General features: G+C 48.8%; 1 protein-coding gene across 1 annotated transcript in view; it reads right to left on the reverse strand.

The window, feature by feature from the left end:
- Positions 1 to 2123: 2123 nt before the first annotated feature.
- The window catches only part of LOC149332797 (xaa-Arg dipeptidase-like), a 33088-nt gene continuing 14775 nt past the window's right edge, over positions 2124 to 20436 (reverse strand). The window contains exons 3-6 of the mRNA XM_089558384.1: positions 18164 to 18313; positions 11896 to 12037; positions 8097 to 8339; positions 2124 to 3644 (exon numbers count right to left, since the gene is read on the reverse strand). Coding sequence (XP_089414510.1) covers positions 3328 to 3644; positions 8097 to 8339; positions 11896 to 12037; positions 18164 to 18313 — 852 coding nt within the window. The 3' untranslated portion in view covers positions 2124 to 3327. The remainder of the gene's footprint in view (positions 3645 to 8096; positions 8340 to 11895; positions 12038 to 18163; positions 18314 to 20436) is intronic.

Raw genomic sequence — 20436 nt, forward strand, 5'->3', positions numbered from 1 at the left:
AAGCACCAGGACAGTGTGGTGGAATCTTCTGTCCCGATCGCACCTTCTTACAATTTCAGCGTTCAAGATTTTCTTCTAGGCCTATTCTTCTTTCAGCGAAGCATGGCCAACAGTGACCGACTCTACAAAAACAATCGCAACTGCGAACTGCGAATCGAGATGTACTGAAAACATACCGTCTTACTATTTGTGAGAAGAACAAAGTGCAAGTGGCAAATAAACTGCTACCTTCAATTGGGAAGTTCGTAAGACCAGGTTCTAGCAACGCCTCACACCTCGAAAGTTGCGCTGCATACTTCTTACACGCATCTAGCTTGACGAGTCCAGCAACGCGAATGAAGTTTCCGTTAAGAGACTTGGTAACAAGTTGCTTTCTAAGTCAATTACACTAATTTCTTCCGAGGTTGTCCAGCACAGTGCAAAGCCTAAACGAAGAGAGCATGTTAAAGGTGCACTGAAGAAAAATCTGAACTCGTCTTTTTGCAGCGGAAACTCAAATCTGCACGTTCCGAGCTTTCTTAGAAACTTCGATATATTGCCCTGTGCGGCCGATTTTCATAATTAAATCGAATTAACGTCCGGCTCCAGCCTTTTTTTTTTAATTCTCCCCGTACGGTGGACGGAGTCGACTAACGCGTGGAGTGCCTTTCAGCCAGCTCCGTGGAGGCTTGCCACTTTGCCATCGGCGGAGTAATACGTAGCAACCCGTAGTAGCAAATAGTCCGCGCGTATTTTTAATTCTGCGGGCTTATTTTGCGGCTATGTTATGTTCAAATGAGACTATTTATTCACGGGAACCTAAAAAACAAAATAAAGCGAAAGCAAAGCCTCCACGGAGCTGGCTGAAAGGCTCTCCACGCGTTGGTCGCCTCCGCCCACCGTGCGGGGAGAATTACAAAAAAAAAAAAAGGCGGGAACCGGACGTTAATTCGATTTAATTAGGGAAATGGGCCACACAGGGCAATCAATCGAAGTTTCTGAGAATGCTGGGAACGTGGAGATCGAGTTCCCGCGGCAAAAAAACGAGTTCAGATTCCTCTTCACTGCACCTTTAAACGATACAGTGGTTTTTGCAGCCATTATCGAGGTCAGGGCGTTTTTTTTTTCTTGTAGACGTGTCCAGCTGTATTCCGGGGGTTGCCTTCCTGGAGCCTAGTAGCGTTCCTGAATTCGCCGCCTGCGCCGGGTTTCTAGGAGACAGTGGGTGATGTTTGACCGCCTGAATAAAAGCACAAACCAATACTCATTGCTAGAGTACGTCCGACTTGCACATCACGAAGGTCTCCTCTCTACCGACGTCAGCGACCATTGGATGGTGCTGAGCTAAAGCTGGTGGCTTGAAAATTAAATGAGTGGGCATACATGACAACACAGAAGTCATCATTGCTTAGAGCAAAATTCAAGAAATGCTTCCATACAGTTGCTTTGCTTTTGTTCTTCTACTATACTTGCCACTTCATTTGCCTTCGAGTTTTAGCTTTCTTCTGGATCACCTTATTCCGCAAGTTTCAGCACTTAATGCCACACAGTCGCTTTCTAACATGCCGTTCTGTGCAAAATTTTATTCCACGAAGCCTCTAAACACTTTGCTCAAGAAAGATGAGATGATAGCTTCTATAGTCGGATACAACTTAAGTCTGCAGTGAAGCTCCGCCCACATTCAGCCTCCGCGCGCATAATTCCTCCACGACGAAAAAGTAGTCCGCTGCTTAAACGCTTCTTGTTACGTAAACAACAAGCTTATGACAAGAAAAAAATTATGAGCTCTAAAATTTTTATACATCGATTGTTTGATATAGTCAAACATTAAAAAGCTGATTTCGTTCACAGTTGCGATTGCCCAGCGGAGTAATACAGGACGCCGCGAACCGCGGCCCATTGTTAGCAACTGCTGTTTTTTTTTAAGTTGTATCCTACTATAGCGTGAATCTTTCATGCCCATCTCGTCCAAGGGTGCCTCCAAAACTTCGCCACAGAAAGGGTCAATTCTTGCGGCATGCCATTTAGCTTACCACCTTCAAACAGCTCCTATTGATTCGGTTTGGTTTATTGTGGTTTAATGTCCCGAAGCAACTCAGGCTATGAGGAACGCCGTAGTGAAGGACTCCGGAAATTTCGACCACCTGGGGTTCTTTAACGTGCACTGACATCGCACAGCACACGGGCCTCTAGAATTTCACCTTCATCGAAATTCGGCCGCCGCAGCCGGGATCGAACCCGCGTCTTTCGGGTCAGCAGCCGAGCGCCGTAACCACTTAGCCACCGCGGCGGGGCGCTCCTATTGGCGTTCGTTCGGATACAGGGCTTGAGGGGAGTAAACAATATTCTTAGCCGTTTTCGCCAAAGTTTTCAACTTGTTTGTTGTACAACACTGCGCTTGACAGCCGACTTTCATTCAATATACGAGACAAGCACAGGGACGAATTCGTCCTTGGTAAGCGCGGTGTCAATACTGTAAAGACTTTGCCAAAATTTTTCCGCCCAAGGGTTAGCTTCTAAGCCGCGTAGTGTCGCTCTTGTGGCATGAATGCATCTGTGGAAGACTTTAGTAAAGCCCGACAGGAATACTGCTGGCTGAAAAGCAACGCAGTGACGTAAAGATGCAAGTTCAGGATTCAAAACTGCTATGGCATAAAAGTTAATAGTTGATAAAAGAAAAAAAGATGAATTTTTAGATCAAACAAGTAAATCTTAGAATCTTTACAGAAGTGTGAAGGGAAAAAAATACCGGGTATAATGGCGCTTGCCACCAACCGGTTTCAAAGAGGACTGTCTTAGCATCCGTTCATACTCCATCCATGGAAGTCCTATAAGCTCCGGAGCAGTCAAAGCAAGAGTTCCTCTAACCTTCCAAGGATATGGAAGCTGACGATGTAACACGAGCCGCACAACATGAATCAAAAGCAGATGCGTTGAGCTGCATATGTCTGACAAGAGCTTTATATTGCATAGACTGTTAGAGTAGCCATGGCAGTGCAACCAACCATGGAACAAGCACAAAAATATTTAGCAGGCGGTAAAGGGCGAAGCGCGTGTCAGACACACGCTTGTTCCTCTCGTCCGCGTTAGGGTGCGCTGATAGTTAGCGAGAGCACGCGCTCCTGTGTTCCCGCTAACTGTGATTAAGATTGAACTCAGTCTTCGAGCTTTCACTCGATCGCCGAGAAATACTCCACAACTGCCCACGGAAGCACCTCACGATGTCTGCGTCCGTTCTTCTTCTTCTTCTCCACATGAAAATGGCACATACCCACGCGGGGGAATTGGCCAAGGTATGGTGGTGAATGCCAAGAAGGTATATGTGCGGGTATATGTGCGTCTGTTCGTTCAAAGAACTTTGTTCTCCTCGTCAGCACGCGTGCGTGCCTTCCACTCGGAAAACTCCGCCTTCACTTGAGACAGTAATGCCGGATCGGTGAACAGGTCGAGTGTCGTGAGGGCCAGTAGCTTGGCGGCGCGTAAGGTCGGCGGCTGTGCCTCGGCCGAGTTGGAGGCCTCGGCGAACGCCGGAGTGTGGTTGCCGCCATCGGCCCGAATGAAGAACGTGGGGTGGATGGTGGGCACTTCGTACGACACGTTGCCCACATCCGTGGAAGCTCCGCAGGGCTCCATGCTTGACAGGTCGGCGTCGCTGAACTCGACCCCTGCGTCGCCATGAGGGCGGGAACAACGAGCCACAACCTATTAGCTCAGCAATTTCAGGTCCCCAAGCAGTAATGGAAAGAACAGACACCCCGCTTAAAAGGCAACTGAAGCGGTTTTAGAATTCGATGATTTTAAGGTTGCCGAATGTGCGATATGTGCAGGTAAAGCCTGCGAAATCGTTATGCTCTAGCATTCGAAATGGTGGCGTAATCGCCGAATAAAGTCGTCGTCGGCGTTCAGGCTTCTCTGAAGTGCACAGCGACTGGCAGAGGCCCCGATAATGACGTCACGTATGACGGTACTACGTTTCCAGCGAATAAACGATTATTCCATGGAAGAAAACCGACGCCATCGAAGGTGAAGCTCACAATGCATTATTTGGCGCCATCTGACGACGCACAGCAGCATGCAGGCGTAAGCAGCGGACATCTGAAATTTCGGCAACAATGACATCACTGCCGAGTTTCCTCGCACTCCTCCAACGTAGTGAGGAAAAGCCTACACATCGTTGCGGTTTTGATCGACGATTATGTCACCATTTTAAATGCTAGTGCAAAACTACTTTGCGTGGTTTATCTAGAAGCTTGATAGATTCGAATTCTCGAATAACCTCGAATTCTCAAAAAACCGTTTCAGCTTCTCTTTAAGTCCTGATCGTTCTGATAATAAAAATAACACATTAGGAAATGTTATGCGAGGAAAAAGAATAAGGTGCTACGAATATTATAAATAAAACTTAGGAATTTGTCAGCGTTGGCTGTCTAAACTCCGGGTGTATGGAATATTTCACCGTTCAGAAGTAATATTAGCAGCGTTATTCCTATACAGCGACATCAAAGATAACTTATTAGGAACTGATACGTGAGAATGGGAATTGCGAATTTTAAGAATGAATGAAGATAAAGGGGGAACTTTCAGCTCCCGTGTGGTAGCGGAAAAGTCAAAACATTTCTTCTGCGGTCGGTTTTTCCCTTTCATCTTCATGTGCATGCGTCCTCGACCAAAAAGGCTGACATCGAATCCTCGACATCATTAGGAATCCCTCCTGTAGTATTTTTCAGCACAGAACGCATAATGATGGTGTACTAAGAAAGGTACAGGCTGCACAGATGAGGGTAGTTTTCCTACGCTGGCAAAGTATTAAAATCTACTCATTGTTGCACTAACCTTATCTTATAAGATATCAATATCTATTCAGGCCAAATCAAATTTTCGCTGCTAGAGGCGTGGCGGTACGAGGTGCGGTACGAACACTCGCTGCAGAAGCTAACCCTGCTGCCAAAGCAACCAACGATTTCAATGGCCATACTGCAGAATGAGTAGCCAAAAATTATTCTGAATTTTCTTCCTGATTTATTATATCTGTCTGAATTTGTGCTCATGGGTTTTATTGCTTTAGCACGTTCCGATATAATCCTGATTCGCTCATCCTAATTAACGACTAATTGTACGTTTTTTTATGTGTCTGCTGCGCGGCGGCCAGTAACGGCCAAATGTTAGAAGTTCAAAGCTTCTCGAAATTCGAAATTCGATCGAAATTTTTTTTCGACGGGGCGTAGGAGAGTTAAGAGATCGCAGATAGTTACGGCGAAATAATCATCTGCCTTGTTTGTTTCAACTAATCTATCGAACGAAAGAATGCCTCCGCCCGCCCCTTCACACACAACGGGTGAAGTAGTAGTAGTAGTAGTGGCTTTTATTTGCATTTAATATGGAAGGTAAAAGAATTTTTTTCTACCCCGGTATCTGCTATCGCGACTGGAAGCACCTGAGCTGGGGCAGCGGAAATAAAGGATAGCAGGCAGTGTGTAGAAGTGAAAAGAAAGAGGGGAGGGGATAGTAGAAAGTACCGGGGGAGGAGTACACTGACAATAAATCTATTTACATATATACATGATAAATATAAATATATACAGGTCGCACGCGCGTGAAGGTCTGGTAGAACACAGTACAAACACACGCGCACGGCACAAAGCACAAAACAGCTGGAGTGGGGGCGTCCAGCTGTTCATCGTCCAAGGTATAGCACACGCGGAGCGTTCGGTCACTGCACGTAACTACCTGGCGGAGAACAGGCGTGACCTCAAGCCCGCAATGATAGCGATACCCGCATCATTTTCGTCCAAGCGCACAGAAGTCGGTTATTCCCTCTCGACCAATCTTGATTTGCGCCCGCACCAGCTATTGGCGATGGCTACCACTTGATGTATACCGTCGTGCATACGTGTTATCTGCGACCTTTATGCACAATGTGACGCCTCAAGTGGCGGTGCTGTGGCGACGCTGCGCTTTCTGTTAGACTAACCGTAGCTACCAACAACGAGAAAAAGATGCCCCCCATACAGCTATTACCGACAAAGAAGTGACAGGCATTTCTCCACGAGGGAAAACTAAGTTCTGGCGCCACAAACTTTAACAAAGGGGAATGGGGGACTCCGTCCGCCGACCATTTCGGCAAGGCCCTTATAAAAATGGTCTATAGACAGTCTATAGACTTCTTATGCATGGTCTCTATTGTATTCCTACAGATATTGTTTTTTGTCTATTCATAGTCTATAGACCAGCTATAGACAAAAGTCTACTAAAAGTGTATGGCCATGAATCTGTCTATGGCATTTGTACTGCCTATAGACTTTTGTCTATAGACAGTCTATAGACTTTATAGACAGAAGTCTATGACACCCTATAGACTGTCTAAAACTTTTTTTGTAAGGGGGGGGGGGGGGGACTGCCTTCGTCTTTTCTCGTCGAAACGCTGGTCAGCCTGCTGAGGCTTCACCTGCTCTCTTTGTTACCCTTGTTAAAGGAGTATAGTCACAAAAGTTCTAACGCAAAAAAAAAACATGATTTGTTCGAAGGCCGTAAGGATGATGCCTTCCAGAAAGTTAGTCGCAGGCGTACAGCGGAACATAATTTAGTATAATTATGAATGTTGTCCCAGGAGCCGCTCGGTATTTCCATTCTAGTCTAGTGACGTCATTGTGCGCTTGCCCCAAATATCGGGACGTCACCGAACCGAGTTGTTGTTTACAGGAACAACCAGATCTTACGGTCGACGCCTACGTCATCAGAAATGTGCTAGTCCAGGTTGGCAAGTTGGACGGTCGACGTGACGCCAACGTGCGCTTCAGCGCTGGCGCCGACCAGCCCCGAAGCCGCCGGTACAAAGTCGACTGTAATTAATTGTTCACGTTACGCCCTGGCGCTTTCGGCTCACTTTTCATGATTGTTATAGTCGGATACAACTCAAGAACGAAGCGGATTATCCTCGTCAAAGGACCCCCCCCCTTCCAGCCAATGGCGTCTGCCGATGCTCGTGGCCCTGGTAGCGTGACAATGCAGGGAGTGACAGATGAAAGGGGATACACCCCTCCCCCCATGGTTGGGGATAGTCCCCTCCCTGCATTGTCACGCTAGCAGGGTCACGCCGATACTTGTGACCCTGTAAGGGTAACAATGCAGGGAGTGGCAGAGGAAGGGGTTACACCCCTCCCTGCACTGCCAGGGATAGTCCACTCCCTGCATTGTAACGCTACCAGGGTCACGCCGATGCTCATGACCCTGTAAGCGTAACAATGCAGGGAGTGGTAGATGAAAGGGGATACACCCCTCCCCCCCATGGTTGGGGATAGTCCCCTCCCTGCATTGTCACGCTACCAGGGTCACGCCGATACTCCTGACCCTGGAAGCGTAACAATGCAGGGAGTGGCATAGGAAGGGATACACCCCTCCCTGCATTGTACATTGTCGGGGATAGTCCACTCCCTGCATTGTCACACTAGCAAGGTCACGAGTATCGGCAGACGTCATTGGCTGTAAGGGGGTCCTTTGACGGGGATAATCCGCTTAGTTCTTGAGTTGTATCTGTCGAGGCCCGTAGCACTCTTTCAAGGCAAAAAAAAAAAGGACACACAAAAAAATTTTTGTCTGTACCCCTTCAACGCTAGTGCTTTAGGAATTCGACCTTCTCGGCCTTTTTTCTAGCGTAGGCACAGGCAGAGAAGTTTTGTAGTACAACAGGATAGATAAGCGGGCGAGTTGGTGATACATTATGCAAAAAAACAGCGCGAACAAACGGGGACGAAAGGAAGAATGCACAGGAACAAGCGCTGACTCTCAACTAAAGTTTAATGACAGGAAACACGCTTAGAAAGGCAAACAGAAAACAAAAAACATCAAAACCAGAACACACGTGCTACTAAGTGATATCCAGATATGCAACCTCACAGTCACGCAGGAGCAGGGATGATTTGCTGACACACAGTCTTGCTTTCTTTGCCGTATTATACGCCCCGGTGATTTCCCTGGTCAACTGGTCGGGGTGTTTGTACAAAATGTCAGTAGAATGCAAGGACGGAAAACAAGCACAAAAGGACGGATACAAGGAAACAAGGAAGAAGGACGGAAAGCGTTTGTTCGCGCTGTTTTTTGCATAATTGTGTAGTACGTACCCAAGGCTTGTCCGTGCTTCCTGTAGGCCTTCACCAAGGCCACGTTGTGGACCACGTCCTTGTACATAAGGTTCTTCTCCATCGTCACGCTGCACCCCGTGGCCTGAGCCGCGGCGGTGCAGCAGCCCTCGGCCCTGGAGATCAACTCGTTGAGCTCGACAACTGTCCGCGCTCTTACGCCGTACACGACCTTGCTCGAGCCGGGAATGATGTTGGGATAGCTTCCCGATTCCGTGATGATGCCTGCGGCGGATGATTGCGATGGGTGCGTTCAGCATTTAAGTTATCAAGAGCGAGCAAGGCTCCTGTAAGCGATTGTAAACATTTTCCTGGGTTGCGGTGGTATAAATTAGGTATTTAATGTTCTTCACTAAACCCTTGGACCGCCGCGGTAGCTCAGTGGTAAGGCGCTCGTCTACCGAGCCGGAGTACCCGGGTTCGAACCCGACCGCGGCGGCCGCGTTTCGATGGAGGCGAAACGCAAGAGGCGCACGTGTGCTGTGAGATGTCAGTGCACGTTAGAGATCCCCAGGTGGTCGAAATTATTCCGGAGAGCTCCACTACGGCACCTCTTTCTCTCCCACCTTCCTCCCTTCCCTTACGGCGCGGTTCAGGTGTCCGCGGAGTTATGTGAAACAGATACTGCGCCATTTCCTTTGCTCAAAAACCAATTTACCAATCACTAAACTCATAAGTACAGTCCAGTCCGGCTTTACTCGTACTAAAGCCCAACAAAACAGTCTTGCTCACCCACCAGTTTTTTTTGTTGATTGTTTAACTGTTAATGTCTTTCTTCTCTCCCCGTTCCAATATGGTCATTTGGCAAAACAGGACTTGTATCTCCCCTCTATACTTCTCCTCACTATCCTCTCCCTTTCCCTTTCATTTCCGCCGGCTGCAGCTCGGGGGCTTAAGATATTAGATAGCAATTGCCGCGGCCGGCAGCACTCTTTTGCTTCACTTTTTTTTATTTTGAAACAAATCACTACCACCACCACACGGTGGATGACACTTACATGCAGTGCAGATGCATAATCAGTCCCAGGTCGTGTGGTCACACTGCCGCCTAGTAGCTTTCTTCATTAGCAGAATTTTTCTACACTACCCTCGCATGTAATGCCCCTAGCGGGTCTTTGAGGTACTAATAAATAAAAAATGTGTGCCGGCGTCAAACTTGTCTCATGCTCAGAATAGCACCGAGTAAATAGACCACGAGGCCAACTCTATTCAAATTTCGTTCGTAATAAAAATAGATTTTGTGGCTTTTTCTGCGTGTATCGATGTTTGCCCGGCAGCAAAAGCATAATTTATTGCTTACAAAATTACATTCAAAAATTTCCCTGTCACTAAAAACTATAGAAATGCTCATCTTCCCTGGGTTACCTGGATTACAACAGAAATATTGCAACTGTCGTGTTGTACTGCAAGGATATGCCGGTCCAAACGCGTAGCGGTCATCCGAACAATGCTGAGTTTTTCAAGGAAGCTAAGGAGGAAGTTCGGATTAAAACTATGACAGCAAAAGATTTTAAGGCTCGGATAATTGCGCACCACTTTGCGCGTTGTTCTAACAAGTTGCATAAAAAGGCTTGGTCCGCCCAGTCCTAAAATTACGGCTGTGTCCTATGGAAGTCTCGTATGCTTGCGGATGTAAGCAAACTGCAATCGTTTGAAAAAAAAAAAGCTATCCGTTCTATATTTCACGACTATGATAGAGATTTTTCGATTTGTCTTCTGCCTGATGGATCTCACTCAACCTTACTCACATCATCGTATAGAAAGTTTGAAGTTACTGCACAAGTTAACTGATCGCGATTTGAGACATTTGGCAAGTATTGCAAACTTTTTAAGCCATCATTTTTAAAATGTCACCACGAACTAAACATTGTACTTTCAGTCATAGCAATTACTTATTCAAATAGATTTTTTCGCGCGCTATAAAATTTGGAACTCTCTTCCTGGCCTCATGCTCCCACTTTAAAATGATTTTCATAATTTGCAATAGGTAGCTCATATATTTTAGAGCGTTAGCTCTACTATCTAACTGAGAGTTTCGCGCTGTCGGCGGAGTGGAGCCGTCCCGTCCACAGCACACATTGTTAGGAGGACGACGAAGACCAAGCGCCAGCCGCGCCCTGCCCTGCCCAAGCCCATTTCTTCCTCTTGATTTCAACTAGGATATCATTAACCCGCGTTTGTTCCCTCACCCACTCAGCCCTCTTCCGATCTCTTAACGTTATACCTATCATTTTCCTTTCCATAGCTCGCTGCCTGCGTTGTCCTTAACTTAAGCTGAACCCTCTTTGTTAGCCTCCACGTTTCTGCCCCATAGGTGAGTATCGGTAAGATACAGCTGTTGTATACTTTTTTCTTGAGGGATATTGCCAATGGGCCTTAGCTTTCCTAAAAACCAACGAACTCTAAACCCTTCGGTAGCTGTGGGGAAAGGAAAGGCGAATAACTGTCTCAGTTTTTGGCTGGACTAACAGCGCGACTGGGGCGTCCACTAACCCAGTGAGCCAGTTATGCGTCTTCCGTTTCCTCAAAACCAACAGAGGATTAGAACTGCGAGTAATACAGCTGGGAATTAAACTATTTGCTTCGTGCAGCACGTGAAGTGTGCCGGGAACGCGATCGAACCGAAGACCGTGAGTGGAAGTCGGCCGAGTGTGCACGTGAGCGCATAGACGCCAAAACTATAGGCTGTGAGAGGCCCCGCCCCGGTGGCTCAGTGGTTATGGCGCTCGGCTGCTGACCCGAAAGACGCGGGTTCGATCCCGGCTGTGGCGTTTGAATTTCTTTGGAGAAGAAATTCTAGAGGCCCGTGTACTGTGCGATGTCAGTGCACGTTAAAGAACCCCAAGTGGTCGAAATTTCCGGAGCCCTCCACTACGGCGTCTCTCATAGCCTAATACCCGTGCCACACGCGCACAAGAAATGGCAGTAAATGCTTAAGGCCTTAAGTTTGTTAATGCCATTACTTCCGGAGTTGGTGCTACACGTCCACATTTAATGCCATTATCGGAAGTGACGATGGCGATAACGCTTGCAATGTAGTTAAAAGTTTCATCTGAATATAAACATTCTTAATGAGCACAGTATATCGGGAATGTTGTTCAAATGTAATGTAAAAACGATTTTCCAGAAAATACGGCTGTTCCTGCTTTACAAGTCGAAAAAGTAGGCATAAACTCGCATGTCAGCACATAACTCGAGAGTACCTGTCAATAAGGCTGTTTAAAATGGCGCTCTTCGCATCGAAAATGCGGTATAGATGCCTCATCTGACTAAAAGTTAAGAATTAACCATTTCCTACTGGTTAGGAAGTTGTTACTAACAAAGCTGCATGCTTTTCTGCGTGTGGAATGGGAACGAGAGTACACGTTGCACGGGCGAATGAGTTGTGGCGAACTCAGTAGGTCGCGAATGGCAGTAAGGCTAATGCCATTAAATTGATGCGTGTGGCACCGCATGAATGCCATTAAAACTTAAGGCAGTAAGCACTTAATGGCATTAAGTCTGTCCGTGTGGCACGGGTATTAGTCGCTTTGGGACGTTAAACCCCATAAACCAAACCAAACCAAGACCTCTCGGCCGCTAATGCCAATCAGCTTTTGCTGATTAATGTGCTAAAATAGTGAGGTGAGATCTGATAATTTTTTCGTCATCGTGATTTGGCTAGAGGCCAACCTCTGTGATAACCAATCACAACGACTTCGAACAACCCGACGCCAGCTGCAGCGTCTACCAGCGCTGCGCTGGATGTGAGACACACTCCAGCAACCTGCCGTATACAGACCGTGTATCCGGCTCTCGGGCTTCGTCTGCTGCCGAAGCAGCGACACGTTGACGTAGGAGGCCACGGCAGCGTCCATGGCGTTCACCCCTTCCCAGGGGGAGGCGGCGGCGTGCGTCGCCCTGCCCTTGTAGTGCACGGTGATCTGAGATGGAGCCAAATGACCGGTCAGTCGAGCTTCTCGATTGAGAAAGGAACAACGAGGCGCTGCGTTTGTTATTCCCATACCGCACGAATGGCGAGACTGTCACCAGGAATTCACAAGATTTTTTAATATTATTATAGGTACTCGGTATAGCGGCATCATGCCGACCACTGCATAACGATTTGCCATTAGATACATAGTGACGCTACTACATCATAGAAATCGCCTCATATCTCTACGTTAAAGATGGACTTCATGTACTATAGAGAGCAAGCCCCCCTTAGGTTTCGAGCCCAGGCACCCGATAGTACAGTCTTTGTCAAAAGTTTAGAGCCCAGGGGGTTTGCTTCTAAGCCTCGCAGTGGGACTCCTGTAACATTCGTGGTAGTCCTACCCATTGGAGGAGGTAGGACCAGAAATCTTGCCTTCAGCAAATTAGGAGCGCTGAAGATGCATTACGAACCAGACAGCGTGCTTCAGAAGCAAACCCCCTGGGCTACAAACTTTTTACAAAGGCTGTACATGTATCCCGTACGTGTATTATGTGCCCGCACCACGTACATGCAAGTGCAGCCTTTGCCACAAGTATGCTGCCCACTGAGTTTGCTTCTAGGTAACGCAGTATATATTATTTTGTATCAGCGGCGCTCAATTCGTCCGACGGTGAGAGGAACTACCCTACCGTCACTCCTCCGAAGTTTGGAACTTCCACGAGTTTCACTGGCTCTTGCAATGCTCAAAAAGCAGCGCAAAATATTTATCTCGCTCAAACCACTCGCTTATTCGCGCTGGAATTTGAAGCGGAGGCGGCATACGACAGTCTTGATTTTTCAGTAGCACGTTTGTACGATGTGTTTGCTTGATTTGATCAGAACTAATTAGAAATACGCGTCCACTGCAGCGTCGACGACTCAAGACAAGAAGTTTTCGCATAACTGATACTGACCGAATCAGACAAGCATATCACCCAAACTTGGTATTGAAAAAGCAAGATGGTCGTTTGCCATCTCTGCATCACATGTTAGCGCGAATAAGCGAGTGAGTTAAGCCAAAGAAGTGTCTTACGGTGCATTTTTTGCGTTGCAAAAGTCCGCATATATAGCCCAACTACATGCCCTAGAAACAAACTCGGGCTGTATATCATGACAAAGGCTTTATTTACATGCCCATAATGTGTGTACATCAAATACATCATAGAAAGCTCACGATTTGATCAACGATTTTGTTTATACATTTAATACGTAACTACGTTGCACTGTAACTGTATTAACTTTCACCGATGACAAATCTAGAAGTATTGCACAGTGAGTTAGTTGGTCGAAGCGCACAGCTTTAACAGTGCTAAGTCGACCGTCTGCAAGAAATAGATTAATAATGCGTTGAAGTTCTATTCTGAATGTTATTTTCAACACCTTATGAGTCTGGTTTTTTCTGCGAAGCCCGCGTGCAATTTTGAAACACAGACGTTTTGAGGATTGAATGAATGTAATGGAGGCCTTGGCGACATCTGCTAATTCCAGTGGAGGCGGACATCAAAAAACAGGGGAATTATGCTTACTAAGTACTATGGTCGGATACCGGTCAAGAACAAAGAGCCAAATGCCACTGAAAGGAGCCCCTCTAGCCAATTACGCCATCCGATTCTCCCCCTCTTCTCGTTAACCGAGCCTTTCGGACCTGCTAGAGTGACATCGCAGGGGATGGTAGTACTACGGCTCAATCGGATTAACCGCCGTGTCTTGATTATCAGTCGATGCCCTTGGCTTGAGGGCCTCCTTTGAAGGGCATCTGCGGCTTCGTTCTTTAGCTGCATCCCACTATATCAGTAGACTTTGTAACTCTTATTATTTTTTTCTGAATATCCCTTCCTCTCTCAATTCGATGAAACTTCCATTTTGATGCCGCCATTTTTTTTTCCTAAACTCCAAAAGTCCGAAACTCCGAAAATCCGATCGGATTTTCGGAGTTTCGGATTTTCGGAGTGCTGGGTTTTGAGAAAAACCAAGGCAATAGTCCTGATTTTCGGAGTTTCGGATTTTCGGAGTTTCGGAACTCAACCACGTGGCGCTGCAGATACCTAGTCGTCTCTCGCCGATGCGAACACAAGACATGGAAAGGACTTCACAATGTGCAACGAAGGGGAAAAAAAAAACAGCTAGCGCCATTAAAGTTAGGCGCCTGGTTGCAGATACCGATTCGTGGCTTGTGGTTAGTTTAGCGTATGATTTTTGAAGTTATCAAAAAACGATTGACGATTTGGCTAGTTCGGCCAAATGCGAATTAGGTGCGCTAGCAGTTCGGTTTATGGTTCCGGTGTTCAGATCCAATGTGCTCGCGGATGGCAGTTGTTCGGACAGCGATAAAGCGTTAATGTCCATATATGCGCAACTGGTCGTTCTCTACATTCATAGGCCCCTGGAAGTTTTCCTACCCCTCCTGGCACAGTGGTGCAGCGGTCAAGCGATGCGCCGGAGCCATTCTATGGCAGGTGCTGCCATCGGTTGCGACCCAGGTTGCTCTTCCCGAGCGACCTCTCAAGTTTAAATGAGCTTTCTTCAACGGTTTTTCCAAGGGCGTACATTGGTTAGAATGGGCAAGATAAAAATAAATGAAAACAACAGTGCCCTGTCTCCACCGCTCGCACGAGCACAACAGGCTTAATTCAATAATAATACAAAAGATGAGGCCCAAAGGCGATAAGTCTTTTAGCACCCGAAGGTGTAAAGAAATCAAAAGAGAAAATCTACTGTAGCGGCCTAAAGTCGGGGTTGGGGCTCAGGGAGACTCCCCTTATCTCGCCTAGGAAGTAGGGGATAAGGATTGGCTATAAGGACGGGGTGAAATTGTTGTAAGGATATGGGTTGTGGGAGTTTGGGCGGGAATGCGGACAGCAAGATTTTTTTGTTTTTTTTTTTTGCTCTAATCCTTCGAATATGTCTTGACTCCATTACTGGCCTGTCTGGCAAGGACAAAGAGAGCGTCAAGATGGCCCAATGGTGCGGCCCCGGCTCACGAGATGCCCGATCACCCACCAAACGCAATGGGCTCCGACCACCGCATACAGGAGAACCTATCACGGGGTTACCTGCCTGGGGCCCCTCTACGACGCCTGGTTCCACAGCCCGTTTCAACCGCAGACCAGGTCATCGGTTCTTCCGACTCATACGTGTGGCTTTCGCAGTTTTTCAGACACCGGAAGTATGTATGATGTGATCCTATCATCAGAGATTTAGGTCGTCAGCCTATCGGTCCACCGGCCCTCGGCACCATGACCTAACACCTCCAGGAGGTCCACCCGGGCTTCCAATCAACCATTCTCCCCTATCAGGAGAAGTGCACAGGACAACGCTGGAAACCAAACAAACTAATGACGTCCTGCGGCGGAAGATGTTCAGCCTTCTTCAGACCAGGCTGCCTTCTTCGTAAGCACTATCGCCGAACTCTCCTGCCACGCTTGGTTTTATTCCCACTGCATTTATTCCCTCACATTTGCCTTGGAGTCGCTTCCACGCCCATGGGGCTCGAATCCCCAGAGGATGGGTCGTGGTCACACCCATCCCCTACCACTGGCGGTGCACCAGAACAGAGCCGAAACTACACTGACCCGAAACTGGTGGCGGATGGGGGCACGAGCAGTCCGCACAGTAAGTTGCCCCCCGCAAAGCCGGAATCGAAGGTCTCTGCCCGTCTTACTGAGCCGAGCTCAACACCAGGAGTGCATCGTTTGGTGGTGCCCTCATGCAGCGCGCCACGGTTCGGAACTTGGAAGCGAGGTCAGAGACTTTTCACGCCGACTGTACAAATGGGATAGCCAAAATTCGTTGCGCAACACCAGCGCGCGTAATCGCGCTTCATAACTCTGCCCACCTCCCCTCCCTCCCCCCTCATACGGTTGTTGCCAGCCGCAGGTTACAGCTGCCCTATTCTAACTAGGTGCCCACCTGTGTAATATTTAAAAATTATATAGCCTGAGCTGTTGCATATAACGAAAAATGTAGCGAAAAGCCGTCCTCGCGGTGAAGTTCCTGCTGCTGTTCGAGCCTACATAAAAGCCACGGTTTCCCAGAGCCGGCCGGGACCCGCTGCATTTCTGCACATAAGGATTTCGTATAGGAGAGACGAACAAACACTGACCCGCACTAAATTCAGCGCGTTAGGTTTAAACGACTAACAATAGTTTTTATTACGCGTATGTAGCACAGCTGCAACACTACTGCTAAATCTAACACGGCGTTGACATGGTGACCGCGTTAGTTTGCTGCCCAAGTGAACAGGCGCACTTAGAGCAATGAGCCCCACATTCTCCGGGGGGGTATAGGCCCATCTCCATGGACACATCCGAGGCGCACCAGCGCAGCGCCTTAAAGCCACAGCGCCTACGCGCCCAGCGCCACACTGCGACAAGCGTCGGAAAACATATGTAACTCGATGACCTGTCGCTGCTACTGCGTTTAGCTAGGCTCGGCGAAGCAAACGGCGCGAAGGGGCGTACCGGATGCCGAGAGAACTGCGTTCTCTGATTGGTTACACCGACCGCAAACCAGCGGCGACTTCCGGCGCCGGCGCGAGCGAGGCGCGAATATCTGACATGGGGCGCTATGCTGGAAGGCCCGAGTTTGCTGAAACTCGGAATCTTCCCGAGTTCTGGCGACGCCCTCAGATGAGTGAACTAATGGTAGCAAGACAAAATCCCACCCTCGTCACGCCTCCAGCTTCATTGGGTTATCGGGATATATTCCGTGCTTTATCATCGCATCGGCGCCACCTCATGGTCTTCTTGGGCGGTCTACAAAGAACGGGTCACGTGAGCCAATCGCCGGTGCACTTTTCATTTGTCTGTCGCTCCACCAAGTGCATTGCGTGTCCAATTCAACAAACGAGGTTTGTTGAATTTTTTAATGCACTTAGTACACCTTTATAAACATTTTATAGTGTGCAAGATTTGGATTTAAAGAGCTTTAGAGTGATTCATACATCATTAAATTTTCCTTTGTACCGCGAGGGAACGCTACCAACGCTACATCATGTGCAACGCTAGGGCTAGCAACGCTGTGAAGGCCAACGTTACTAGAACAAACTCAGTTTCACAGCTCTGCCCGGAGAGCTGTCCCAAGTGGCGGTCGCGCGAACTAGTGGCGCTGCGATCGAGTCTTGCTCCCTCGTCGCCGCTCGGTGCGGCTCGCTGGCCCTGTTGGGCCCTTTTTAAAGAGAGTGCCCGCGACAGCCGTTTTGTGTCGTCTGCTTCTCGGTTAATTTTAAGGCGAAAGCCTTTAATGCCTCATACTGTCGTTAGCAGCCGTGTCGGCAGATGTGTCCTCGTTTCGGCGTCACTACTAAAAAAAATTCAGGGGGCACTTTGGCTCTCTAAAGTGTTGCAAGGCGAAAGCGTTTCCTGGCCACTGTTTGTTTTATTTACTTTTTTATTTTTCATATTTTGTTTCTTATTTATTTTTTTTGCTACTTTCCTTAATTTCATTGTTTTTACCTTTATTTTAACATCTTATTTTTATTTTTATTTTCTTATTTCTATTTTTATTTTCCTTTTCCTGACTTTACTCCTTTTATTTTATTTATGAAACCCATGCATTCACTAGATGCGCCTTTATTCATGCTGGAACCTTGACCCTTTTAAGCAGTGACGCCGAAAGGCGGACGAATCTGCCGACGCGGCTGCCAACGCGGCCGGCAAAGTGAATTCCCTCCCCAGAAGGCTCGCATGTCTTCGTGCCTTCGTGGCGGGGCGAGCGTGACTGTGGCGAGACCGAACTTCCGGGTGAGCTCCCTCAAACAGCTTCTCGCTGTAAAAAGTTGATCATTAGACCAGCTAAGCAGCGAACTAGTTGACGTGGTTCGCCTGTTTTCTGCTGTCCGCCACCACTGACGTTACCAATATGGTTCATGCCACAAAGGGCCTCTTCTTCTTTTTTTTTAATCGCTACCGGGCTTCCCTGAAATACTCGACAGTTATGGAGATGCGCGAGAAACAGATCCCGATACATTGGTGTGCGTGAGGGGACACCCGTCTCCTTGACACCGCCAAAAGCTGTGCCAGACAGAGAATGCGCTACCCTGCCGGGTGGAGAACACAAGAGCGCACAACGAGACACTCCTCGTCTTGTCACGAACCTGTTGAGCAGCGTTGAGGACCACTCGGAGCGAGTCCCGATGCGTCGGGTGCGCAATCAAGGCGGCGTCAACGTCGCTGAAAGCCCCCTTCTGCAGGAGCAGCTCCTTGCCGCCGTAGTTCTCTTCGGCCGGGGTGCCCAACACGACAAGCTGCGAGAGCTAATGGCTTGAGACAGGGCCCCAAGAGGCGAGTTTAATGGCACCGCGTTAGACTTCAACTGCGCTGCTGAACAGCAGGCTCTCTCCTTTAATAGGTTAGAAAGGGAAAACACCGCCCGAGAATACATCACCCCTCCGTGGTTCTATCCCACACCGTTGTTATTAGACACCTTTAGCATACCCTGTACCGTGTTACCGCTACCGTTACCGGAGTACCGGGAGCCCGGCCACCGGCGGTGAGCGCGCGCTGATTGGTTCCGACGCTGCGGGCGAGATCACAGATGATGATGATGATGATGATGTAGCCTTCCCTTTGTAACGGGTGGGCGCCTACCAAAGGTGCCCCGGCTCGATATACACACACATAAAAACACCACTATCAAACGCGAAGCGGCAAACACACACGCAAATACCGACGAAACAGTACTGTTCTAGTGTCGCACCAGCGTCCACCACTCTGTCAATCGGCGCTTCGTCGCTGCAACCGCCGCCTGGTTTGCCGCATCCGCCGTGCAGCCCTCGTTCGCAGAACGGAAACCCAACGCCTGCGGAAGCGTAGCGCCCTCGTGCGGTGGCGTTGGCAGCTTCTCGCAGAGTAGGACGATGTGCTCCGTTGTTTCGTCGTGCTCTCCGCAGGCTCTGCACTGGGTGCATTCGACCGTATTGTCGAAGCGCTTGCGATACACAAGCGTTGGCATGGCGCCCGCGCGTGCCTCAAACAACAGGCGGCTGCCTACACTGTTGTCGTAGAAGCTCTCGACGCAGATGTCCTGCTTGGCTGCCCGGTACACTTCCAGCGTCGACTTCCCCTCCATGGCAGTCCTCCACGCCTCTCGCTCCTGCGCACGCACTTGGGCATCAACTGCTTTGGCCCATTTCCTCGCGCTGTCGGCTTGTACTTCATTTCTGAAGAAGCCGAACTTGCGACGAAGGTGTTGGAGCCGTTTCACCCATGTGGTCCGCAGGCAGTTTTGACTTACATAGTCAAAGACTCTGCGCGCCCACCTGTTTTTGTGCATCAGGCGCAGCCTGCCGTCGTAGGCTATTTTGCTTCTTGCCTCGCGAGCCTCGAAGGTAGACCAACCGAGGTCTCCCTGCACAGCCTCATTAGCCACCCGCCCATGGCACCCCGGCGCCAGGCGTCCCACCGCTCGTTGACCACGCTCAAGCCATTCCCTTGTGGGCGATGTCACGCAGATAACTGCGTTCGCAAATGACAATGCGGGCACATGCACTGCTTTCCACAGCTCGCGGACCATAACAAACCGATTGCAGCCCCATAGGCACCGCCTTCGCAGTATGTTTCCCGCTCGCTGCGAAGCTTGCTTCAAGTGCTCCTCATGTCTTGCTGCATATGCTGGCTGCGTGCTGAACCTAATGCCGAGGTAACGGTATTCTGTTGCCATCTCGAGGACGTCCCCGTTAGGTAAGTGGACCGGCTGCTCGGCGGCCAGCGGCGCTGAAAAACACAGCACCGCCGACTTCTTTGAGTTGAAGCTCAGGCCAAGTGGTGCCATGGTTTCAGCGCATATGTTGATGAGGGCCTGGAGCTCCGCATTTGTCTCTGCCATTAATACCACATCATCGGCGAAGACTAGGCCTGGCAATATCCATCAGTCCTTTACACCACCGCTGATGTAGCTTAGAGTGAACCCCAACTGCGCATCCAACAGCTTGAGCTCCGCCCCTGCAGCGTACAACATATACAAAAGAGGGGACAACGGGCAGCCCTGCCTCAACCCCTTCTGTACGACCACTGGCTCCGAGCTGACGCCGCACACTGTGGCCACCACTGTGCAGCGTGCATAGAGGCGACGAAGCACGTCGATCCAGGCGGAGGGCATTTCCAATGACTCTAAGCGTTGCATTAGAGGCTCATGCGGTACGCTGTCATACGCCTTCGCGACGTCCATAAAACAGCAGGTCAGCCCACGAGCTTCCCTTCTTGCAACCTCAATACACTGGGTGAGGAAAAAAATATTATCTTCCAGCCGCCGGTCTCGACGAAAACCATTTTGGAGCTCCGTCAGATGCCCATTTTGCTCCGCCCAGCCACTCATCCACACTTTTAACACCTGCGTAAATACTCTGTACATTACGCTTGTCACTGTCAG

Source organism: Amblyomma mixtum, chromosome 8 (genome assembly GCF_055824585.1).
Source record: "Amblyomma mixtum isolate Tamu chromosome 8, ASM5582458v1, whole genome shotgun sequence".
Lineage (NCBI taxonomy): Eukaryota > Metazoa > Arthropoda > Arachnida > Ixodida > Ixodidae > Amblyomma > Amblyomma mixtum.